The following is an 11,459-nucleotide window of genomic DNA, read 5'->3' as shown; positions in this document are numbered from 1 at the left end:
GCAAACCACTCAGTATCTTTACCAAGAAAAGCCCAAATGGGGTCATAAAGAGTTAGACACAACTGAGCAGCAACAACAATAGAGAAATATGTAAAATCAGAACTAAAATGTCCCTTGAACATTTGGAAAAAAATGCTGGTCATGGAACAATCTGGAATTCTAATTTGTGGGCTTTACATTTAAAGGCACATTGCTAAAAATATCACTATTTCCACCTCAAAGCCATGATACATTAAAAAATATATTTCACTGGTGTCCTTTTTGTGTTTGTATCAGTCATTTTATTTCTGTTCCCATGCATATTAAAGGGTTCCTTCCTTATAACAAGGAATAACTATTAAACAAAACCCTCCAATGCAGAGACGATGTCTGTCCAATATATACAATATGTCCAATATTCTTATAGTCTTGTTCCTCTTTTTCATAAGGGAGGAACTATGTGTCAAAGTGAAATAAGCAGAACCAATCAAACAATAAATTCATTTTTCCAATATATTTTTAAAAATATAATATATTTAATGTTATTTTGGCCTGCTTATTTCACTTTGCACTACTAATTTATACAACCCTTTATTTCTTATGAATTCCTCAATTTGATTACTTTTTACTGCACCATATTTTTCCCCCACCATCCTCCAGCTGATGGGCATTCCCTTATCCCCTCTGTTTCTGTTACTTGCTACAAGGAAGAGAGCTCCTATGAATATTTTGGTAGGTATAGACCTTTCCTTTGACTGCCCTATGATCAGATCTATATAAAACAAGACCAGCTCACCAAAACATGGATGAACTTTCAATGAACCTGATATAAGTTTAGAACTTCATTGTGAAATGTTCCTATCTCTACCTTTATTTACTTTACACTCTACAAGCAGAACTTGGTAAAGAAGATTATTTCCTCTAACACAGGAACTATATTAAATGAGCAAATAAAAAAAATACATTAACATTATGTACAAACAAAGGGATAAGCATAAGTGATGGGGAATAAAGCACAGGGTATATTCAGACTGACATAGACCTAAAGGAATCTCTTTATATCCCCTATTATTTGCCTTAGGTGAAAATTAGCATTTTAGGAGCTATTCTTTGACTGTAAAAAAGGAAGGCTTGGCAAGCTAGCAGGTTCAATCAGGAGTGAAACAAGGAAGGATTCTAAATAGAGGATAATGGAATAATAATGGTATCTGATTGTGATGGAATACTATTGTCCTGCAAGGTATAATAAAGAGGGTAGTTTCAGAAAAACCTGGGGAGACTAGTAAGAACTGATACAAAATGAAGGGAGCAGAACTAGGAGGACAATGTACATAGTTACAGCTATATTATAACTATAATCAACTGTGAAAGACTTAGTAACTCTAATCAATACAATGATCCATGACAATTCCAAAGATTCCTGAAAAAAATGTCATCCACCTCCAAATGTGAAAGCTGATAGACTTAAATATAGATTGAAACATATTTTTCCTCTTTTCTTGCTTCTTATTTTTTCAACAAAATATTTTATCTGACTTTACATATACAATGGGTATCATATTTCTTGCCTTGGGTAGGGGAAGAAGGCAGTTGGGAGGGAGATAATTTAAACTGTAAATAAAAATTAAAATAAATAAGCAAAGTTGAGTTGAATGATTTTTTTTACTAAAAGACGAAAGAATTAGAGATTATGTGCTGGGAAGAAGATACAAGTAGAATGAAATATTCCAGGGTGGGTATGAATAATATTTAAGGATATGGTACATGTTGAGATAAATTAAGCCTTACATTTAGGTATTTTAATAACAGATTACAAGTAGAAAGAGGGAGAGACATGATTAGATAGAAGTTATTCTGAAAAAAAATCTGGGGATATTAGTGACCTCAATATGGGTCAGTTAGGTGATGTAGCAGCCAGAAGAAAAGCCAATGGGAATTTGTTCTTCATTAAGATAGCCAATAGAAATTATTAATCAAAATCAAGGTTTTAAGCCATGATATAAGCTTATTTTAGCTATATCAAGTATCTGAATGTCTAATCACAGCATTGCTGTGAGAAAGTGTTTTGCAAAACATGAAAATATTCTTTCGATAGGGAGGACATGGCGAGAGTGTCTTGTGATTTTGCTACTTTAAGACTACATAATTATTATTTATATCTCATGTTTTAGGACTAAGGAGGTGATCACCCTAACTAATTCTGCCTTCTTTGGGCCTCATTTGAAGTATGGTGCTCACCATGGTTAAAGAAGGACATTAGTCATTTCAGGAATCAGAACAAAAGGGAAAAAGCTCAAAAAAGGAAAACAACACAAAAGAAAACAAAAGTAGAAACAGTATGGTTCAATCTACATTCAGATTCCACAGTTCTTTTTTCTGGATGTGAGTCCTTTGGAATTGTGTTGGATCATCATATTGCTGAGAAGAACTAAGTCTATCACAGCTGATCATCATACAATGTTGCTGTTATTGTGTACAGTGTTTTCCTGCTTCTGCTCACTTTACTGAGCATCTGTCCACTTAAATCTTTCCAGGTTTTTCTGAACTCTGTCTGCTCATCATTTCTTATAGCACAATAGTATTCCATTACATTCATATACCACAACTTGTTCAGCCATTCCCCAATCGATGAGCATTTCCTCGATTTTCGATTCTTTGCCAAGGTCATTTTTTTTTCACTACAGCTCACCTGCCATTCATATTTCTATGCCTAAGAAGGTAAGCAAAAAAGGCATTAAAAAGAAATTTATGTTTACTATAAGGTCTATACTATAATTTGATGGGGTACTGGGCTATTGTCAGCAGCAGTCACTTCAAAACCCACATTGCTGAAGATTTTTTAAAAGAGCAATTAAAGATAAGTAAGCAGTGGTCAAAACAACTTCTCTCTTTAATCTCTCTGCAGAATAGTCCTAGTAATGTTTTAGGTGCATGCTCTGAATTTAATTTCCTGAGTGGTGGGATAAATTCACAGATCTTCCAACAGGCTTTTTAATTGCATTTTTGTCCATAACCCCTTCAGTGTTTGTCAGTTTCCTTTTTTTTTGATCATCTTTGACAATCTAACAGATTTGAGGAAGAATTTCAGTGTTGCCTTAATTCGTGTTTCTCTATTTATTGGTAAATTGGAGATCTTTTTTTCAATATGGCTACTGATAGATCGAATTTTTTTGGCAGGGGAAATTATTGAGAGAAAATAATATGATCACCCTCCTCAAAATTGTGGAGGAAGGGATTGCTAGAGGAGATGCTAAGCAAGTAGTTTATTATGTTATTCATTTGGGGGGAATTCAGGAAGAAATATCCTCCTTCTCTACTCTAACTTTGATTTTTCAAGCTCAAAGTAAATTAATTAAATTGGATCCCCTCTAAGAAATGTGCCTATGCCAGATTACAATTCCTCTTGATCTGTACATAACTTTGGTGGAATGAAATTTTTCTGTAGGTCCTACTGAAAAGATGCTGAATGAGCAGTTTTCTAAGGATTTAATAATTAAAGGATATGATGATAGGGCTCAGGAACTAACTGGTATGCAAGTGAAACAACAGCCAATTCAGTAAGATCTATGAAAAGCCCTTTTCAGTTTTGATAAATATATGTCCAATTTCATGTAGACCTTTTGCAGAAGCAATGAATAATCCTGAGTAAATCTGAGCAAAATGGAAATATATACAAAGGTGTCCACCACTTCTTGTTTTGCACTCAGAATTTGAAATCAGATTGTTATGCAGCTAAGATAAAATCAAGGACCATCATCAGCTTCTTACTCTTGGTCAACTGAGCAGCTCAGGATTCACTTTGGGAGTTTTGGGGTTTTTTTGGTCTCAAATCGGTGTAGTGCAGAGGTGTGTTAGACATGCATATACTACATATAGCCAACAACCTTCTAGAGTGTCACCCGAACCAGGTTATAATGTAATTGGAAAATATTTAACAAAATAATTTAAAACACAATAAAACATAAAAAATATTATATTTTAAAACTAAGGGGGAAGCTAGGTGGCGCAGTGGATAGAGCACCGGCCCTGGATTCAGGAGTACCTGAGTTCAAATCCGACCTCAGACACTTGACACTTACTAGCTGTGTGACCCTGGGCAAGTCACTTAACCCCAATTGCCTCACTAAAAAAAAAATAAAAATAAAAAAAAAACACTAAGGCAATATGTGGCTTAAAGGGATTCTTTTGTACTGATTGCTGGCTCCCATTTCTGTTTGAGTTTGATACCATTGGTGTAGTAGATAGAATTCCTGACTTGGAATCAGGAAGATCTGAGTTTAAATCCTGCCTCAGACACTTATTAGCTACTCTGCCCCAGTTTTCACATGTGTTAAATGGTTATAATAATAGTATCACTCTGTGACGTGGTGGGAGGAAAAGTATTAGATATGATATAAAGTACTATGAATGGTAGTGGTCATCAGTGTAGTTGTCATCATCATCATCATTTCTCATAGCCCAGGATTCAATATGTCAGTCCAGAAAGAAATATATAGGGCAGCTAGGTGGCGCAGTGGATAGAGCACCGGCCTTGGATTCAGGAGGACCTGGGTTCAAATCTGGCCTCAGACACTTAACACTTACTAGCTGTGTGACCCTGGGCAAGTCACTTAACCTCCATTACCCAGCCCCCCCCCCCAAGAAAGAAATATATAGTCTCTTGACTCAGGGTAAAGGCAGCCTAGTCACTGTGCCCTGTGTAAAGTTTTGCAGCAGAATTGTCCTTAACATGAGCTTTCTAAACAAGCCTTTTATCTTCCATGTGGTTCTGTAATAATTCTTCAATGAATTGGACTAGGATCCACGTTGTTTATATACAGAAAAGATGGGCTTCTGGTACTGTTTTTTTGTTTTTTGTTTTTTTACCATTTCTGGTTCTCATTCCAGGTGGTTGCGGTAAATTCCCTATAGCATAACTGAAAACATGGGGCATCATGCTTGGGCCCATGAATCTATAGTTGACTGCAGATGAACTATGAATTTAATAACTCTCTCCTCCTCCCTTACTAATCAACAATACATTGATTGTAAAAGTGATTTATTTTGCTGGCTGTATTTTCTATCTTAATTTTTTCCGATGTGGACAGTTTTGGACCCCTCTGCCTTATGTAAGAGTAACTTTCACCATTCACACAGTGATGACAGGGATATTAAATTGCCATTCACTTCTGAGAGGATCAGGGTTAAGGTCTATGACATAAAATAGGATGTACCTATCCCTGCATGAGTTTATAAAACTTGGCTCACCAGAAATGTTGAAATGACATTTCAGGATCAGTAAGTTGAACTTTGTTCAGAGTGCCAAGCAAAGAACAGGATAAATCCAGCTACTTGCTGACTGTGCTGATTATGATAATTTGATGAATAAACAAATGCAGAAAAAAAATAGAAACTATTTTTGGAAAAATAAAAGCTAAAGAAAAAAACTGCTTCAGAAATAAAAATTCCCTTGTCCCTATTTACTGTCTTAATAAAAGTGATTAAAATTCAAATTTTAGCTTTCCATTCATCTGGAGACCAGGTAAAGAAAGTTTGGTCTTCCTGTTCATTAAAATGTGATGATCTTTAAAGTTCAATCCAGGGGCAGCTAGGTGGCACAATGGATAGAGCATCGTCCCTGGATTCAGGAGTACCTGAGTTCAAATCCGGCCTCAGACACTTAACACTTACTAGCTGTGTGACCCTGGGCAAGTCACTTAACCCCAATTGCCTCACAAAAACAACAACAACAACAACAACAAAAACAAACAAAAAAACCTAAAGTTCAATCCACATATCACTTGTAAAATATCTACTGGTGTGAATATTGAAAAGGAAACATCATATCCTTATTGGTAACTTACATATAAACATATTACTTTTTGTCAGTCAGAATCTATGATTTTACAGCTTTCAGGAAGTCCCCTATTCAGATCAGCCACCCTTCTTTAGCTTGTAATAATAGAGAATTGAGCTACAGAGAAATGAAATGTTTTCCCCAGGGTCAGTCAGGCAGTACATGTCAGAGTATGGGCAAGTGATCTTTACCCAGATCTTCCTGATTCTGAAGTTCACTATGCCACTCTTTCTCCATAATATTATTATTGGTTGTTTTTTTTTTTTTGGGGGGGGCAATGAGGGTTAAGTGACTTGGCCAGGGTCACACAGCTAGTGTCAAGTGTCTGAGGCCGGATTTGATCTCAGATCCTCCTGAATCCAGGGCTGGTGCTTTATCCACTGTGCCACCTAGCTGCCCCCCCATAATATTATTTTAACAGTTTGATACATTTCTTAAAATCAGGAGATGGCTGCTCTCTCTTATTCCACCAAACACATGAAAACAATCAGTAGGCCAGGGGGATAGAGACAGGATGATAAGTCATTATGGAGAAGGAGTGGGTTAAGAGTGGGTTTGTAGGGAGCGCATTTTTAGATCATCATACTCAATGTTCTTTGGCTATGGCCATGCACATTCTTCCACAGATGCCATTTAGGTATCATGCCTTTGCCTATTTTAAGAGGTTATCCTTTGGCTCATGATGAAACCCAGGTAATTTTTTTTTTGAGGAGCAATGAAGGTTAAGTGACTTGCCCAGGGTCACACAGCTAATAAGTGTCAAGTGACTGAGGTGGCATTTGAACTCAGGTCCTCCTGAATCCAGGGCAGGTGCTTTATGCACTGAGCCACCTAGCTGCCCCCCAAAACCTAGGTAAATGTTAAGAATTTTTATTTTCTAAGCAAAGTGGATAATAATAAGACCTTGCCTGTGTATAGGGTTTCAATTTTTCAATGTGAGGCATGTCTTATGAACCAGCTGTCATAGAATAACTGTGTCAAATTTTAAAACAGAGAGAGGTTTTTAAATGATAGATTTTTTTACCCTCTGAAATTCTAGGCCCTTGAATTATATCTATTACCACCCCCCCTCCCCCACAAGGAAAATTCAATTTCACATTCATCTCACAATCCCTTTTCATGATTTCCTAAGATAGATCATAGATTTGATATAGATATAGATACATAAATATGTATAGATTATAGATATATAATATAATTATATTATGTGCTTGCATTTATATATTACTTTTGCAAAGTAACTTGACATGACAAATATAATTTGAATTAATTTTAAAACTTAGTAACTATGAAAAAAATGCTTAATTTGATTTTATGATGGAGTTAACTTGAGCAAATGCCAAATCCAAATCCAGAATTTAATTTCTTGATGACTACTCTAGATTTTAATACTTCAAAGATCTGTGATTTCTTCAGTGTGGGCACATCATAATAGTGAAGATTTATATAGAATTTCAGGGTTTACAAAGTGCTTTACAAAATTATCTCATTTTATCCTCAAAACATCCCTGAGAAATAGGTGTTATTATCATCTCCATTAATAAAGATAAAGAAACTGAGGAAAATAAGGGTCCACAGCTTGTAATAGTCTGTGGCTAAATTTGAACTCAGGTCTTCTTGACTCCAGGTCCAGTACTCTATCCACTGTGCCATCTTTTTTGTTTTGTTTAGTCTATTAGTTGCATTCGATTCTTCATGACTCCATTTGAGGTTTTCTTGGCAAAGATACTGGAGTGACTTCCCATTTCCTTCTCTAGCTAATTTTACAGATGAGCAAACTGAGGAAAAAAGTGTTAAGTGACTTTCCCAAGATCACATAGTACTAAATCTCTGAGGCTGGATTTGAATTTTCATCCTCCTGGCTCCAGGGTCAGCACTCTATCCACCATATTGCCAGAAAGACCCAGGTTCTAGAAAGCCATAGTTTCAGTTTTTATCATTCTCTCTCCAATACAATGTAAGTATCTAGCACAATTCCTAGCACATAGTAATTGTTTAATAAATGTTTATTGTTTAATCGATTGATTGTTCACCTAAACCCTATGAACTAAACAATTAGCTGCAGATGTTAGCCTGTTTTTGACCTTTAGAAGTAACCCAAGAGCATGGATTTACAACTAGAAATGACCTTAGGAAAAATCTAGTCCAACATTCCCTTTTTAGGGATGAAGAAATTGAAGTCCACATTAATTTTTAATTTATATTTAATATACAATATATATTTAATTTAATACCTAATATAATTTTTCTGTATTTAATTTAACTTATATTTAATGTATAATCCCTGAAAAATGTTTGAGGATTGGTTGAAAGAGATAAGGATGTTTAGCCTGGAAAAGAGGAGACTGAAAATGGGGGTGGACATGACAGTATGATATCTGAAGAGTTGTTATATGGACTACATATTTAATTTATGCTCATTAGTCTGAGAAGAGGTAAAATGAGCAATAGATGGAACTTTTGAATAACTATTTCTTGGCTCAATATGACAAAGGATTTGCCAGTAATTGGAGTTGTCTAGGGATGTAATGGGCTCCTTTGTGTAGCAGTAAACAGCTGAAGATACATAACAACTTGCCAGAATTTTGTAGAGGGAATTAATCCATGATTTAGGCATAGATTTGAAGATGAGACCTCTGAGATTCTTTCCAACTGATTTTCTAGAATGATATGAAATATAGTCTTTAAAAAAGTATTTCTGTGCATACCTTTTCACCCAGAAATACTACTACTAGGCCTCTATTCCAAAGAGATCAAAGAAAAAGGAAGATTACATACATACATACATACATACATACATACATACATACATACATATGCAGAAAAAGGGAAATGACATTCATCCATATACACATATATGTATATGGATGTATGCCATTTTCCTTTTTCTTTTCATATATATGTGTGTATACATACATTATATATATATGTGTTTATATATGTTTATATTTATAGCTTTATAGTCTTTTTGTGGTAGTAGAGAATTGGAACTCAAAGGGATGCTTATCAATGGGGGGATGGCTGAACAAGAGCCTGAATATTATTGTGATGGAGTACTATTGTGCTATAAGAAATGACAAAGGGGAGCGATTTCAGAAAATCATGACAAGAAATATGTTAATTGATGTAAAGTGAAGTGAGAAGAACTGGGAGATCACTGTACACAGTGATAGCAATGTTGTAATTATGATCATCTGTGGAAAACTTGGCTACTCAAAGAACTCATGATGAAAAAATGCTATCCCTCCAGAAGGAGAACTTTTGAACTCTGAATGCAAATTGAACTATGATTTTCTCACTTTCCTGCTCCCCCAAAAGTATTTCTGATCATCAAATCAGACAAACCTTTTTTTGTGTGTGTGTGTGTGTGTGTGTTTTCAGCTTAAGACAAAACTCTTTATTTTACAAATCTCTTGGCAGTCCTTCCACAAGCAGCAGCCTAGGGGCCTCCACCGGCGGGTTTCACCTCAGCCTCCAGGCCTCTCATGCCGACTTGAGCAGGGTAAGCACGTCTCCCTCCCGCACGGAGCCTTTCATGTTGCGGATGATGGAGCGGCTCGTGTCGTCCATGAACTTCACGCGCACCCGGGTGCACTGGCCCTGAGAACCAGTCCGGCCCAGAACTTTGGTGACCCAAGCCAGCTTGATGGGCTGCACTCGGCCGGTGTCCATGATGGTGGCGGCAACAGAGGAAGGAGAGAGACGAGAGCAGACAAACTTTTAATGAATGTCCATGTGCAAAATATTGTTAAGCAATGAAGAAATGATGATACCAAAAGTGAATAGGACAGTCTTTTGCTTCGAGAAATTTGCATCCTAATAGGTAACACCATAGATTAAATGTTAGGGACTGGAGTAGGTGCAAAGTGTTCTTCCAAGGGATGAGTGTTGAAGTCAAGAGTCAAAAGTGGTGGCAGCTAGGTGGTGCAGTGACTAAAGCACCAGTCCTGGATTCAGAAGGACCTGAGTTCAAATCTGCTCTCAGATACTTGACACTTACTAGCTGTGTGACCCTGGGCAAGTCACTTAACCCTCATTGCCCTGCCAAAAAAAAAAAAAGTCAAAAGCTACCATAGTAATAGTTCTCAGGGAATTTTGCAGATGAATTCCATCATTCCTTCAAAAGTGTTGAGTTGGAGCAGAGAATTTGGAGGCCCTTGCTGCCATAGACTAAAACAATCCACCGTCTCATCAAGATTAATCCAACAATCAACATAATTTAAAATTTTTTATCATATAATTAATAAACATCAACAAGTATGAACATTTAATAATACAAAGAAAAACAGAAGGGGAACTGCACATGAAAATGTGAACTTCTTTTTGTATACTTCCCCCCATTATGTACATATTTTTTTTTAAATCTTTCACAATTCAGATTAAACACTGTAGTTCCAACATTGCCTTGATCATTTGTGTCCAGTTCTGAACTTTCTTCTGCTTTCTTCTGTTTGCTTTTTTAAAAGATTCATTGCCTAGAAATCAACATTTAAAAAGCATTTATTAAATACCTACTATGTGCCAGGCACTCTGTTAGGTGACAGGGATGCAGATATCAATGTGAGATATCTCTAAGGTTCCTTACAGCTGAAAATCTATACTCTTTTGCTCCTATGAAGCCCAAAAGTCCTTCTTAAAAGGAGGGATATTTGAGTAGGTAGTTTTACCCTTTATCCTTTTGTCCTTTTAGAACACAAACTCCACACCCTTTTAACAAACCTTTTTTGTATTTCACAGATGCCAAATCCTTTGTTTTCTTCCTATCATTCTTTCCTATCTTATCTTCTACTGAATTAGATGAGATCCAGGGATAAGGAATAAGAGAGCAGGAAAGGGAAAAGACTGGACAACAGCCATCTTTTAGAATGTCTATTTTTAAGTTCTATTTACACTTCATAGTTTTCATTTTCCTGCAGTAAATTAATTTTCACATATTTGAAATTAGGAACTTTTTCTAAAAGAAAATTGGAGGGAGAGAAGCTAAAGGTGGGAAGCAGAAAGGCTTTTTAGGACAATTATCCACCCAATTACTTGATGAAGAGACCTTCATAATATTTCCTGCAGTATTCCAAGTAATGTAAATGGATCCAATGCCCAATCTGGTTCTGTAGTTAAGTTTCAAAGAATAATCCAGAAACCACAAATAGGAGAAGGTAATGGATCAATTTATCAGCAAATGAGCAGAATTGGAAATTATGGAGAAGGTTAATACAATTGTAGGATACCATAGTTAATTATGTAGGAGGTTTCATTCTGTTAACAATTACCGTATGGTGCAGCTAACATAAATAACCAAGTTAGTTCAATATGCGAAATACCAGAACACACTTAAACTAAACCATTTGTTCTATGCAGAGAGTAGTGAGAGTGAAACTAGGCTTAAAGCTTGGCTATGTGCTGCCATCTGGAGAAGTCTGTTCATTGTGGTCTTGGCTAGACACTAAGGAGGAGAAAGTATAGCAATTCTGAAACTCTGATCAATGCTGGAGAATTCTATGAGACCAGAGCAGGGTGGGATTTTTCCCTCAATGAGGAAGAGCTCTTTTGCAAAGATTTCTGGGAAGAAGATTTCCAGACATATAACTTGACATATGTCCTATCAGTAAAGGTGAGCCTATTGTCAAGTTGTGTATGACAGAAAGGT

General features: G+C 36.1%; 1 protein-coding gene across 1 annotated transcript; it reads right to left on the bottom strand.

Moving 5' to 3' along the window:
* Positions 1-9,298: 9,298 nt before the first annotated feature.
* On the bottom strand, positions 9,299-9,487 carry LOC122736587 (40S ribosomal protein S28-like). Its single transcript, XM_043978918.1, has one exon. It carries the CDS (start codon positions 9,485-9,487, stop codon positions 9,299-9,301), a length of 189 nt encoding a protein of 62 aa, XP_043834853.1.
* Positions 9,488-11,459: the final 1,972 nt, after the last annotated feature.

This window comes from Dromiciops gliroides, chromosome 1 (genome assembly GCF_019393635.1).
Source record: "Dromiciops gliroides isolate mDroGli1 chromosome 1, mDroGli1.pri, whole genome shotgun sequence".
NCBI lineage: Eukaryota > Metazoa > Chordata > Mammalia > Microbiotheria > Microbiotheriidae > Dromiciops > Dromiciops gliroides.
This window is presented reverse-complemented; position numbering and strand designations above follow the sequence as displayed.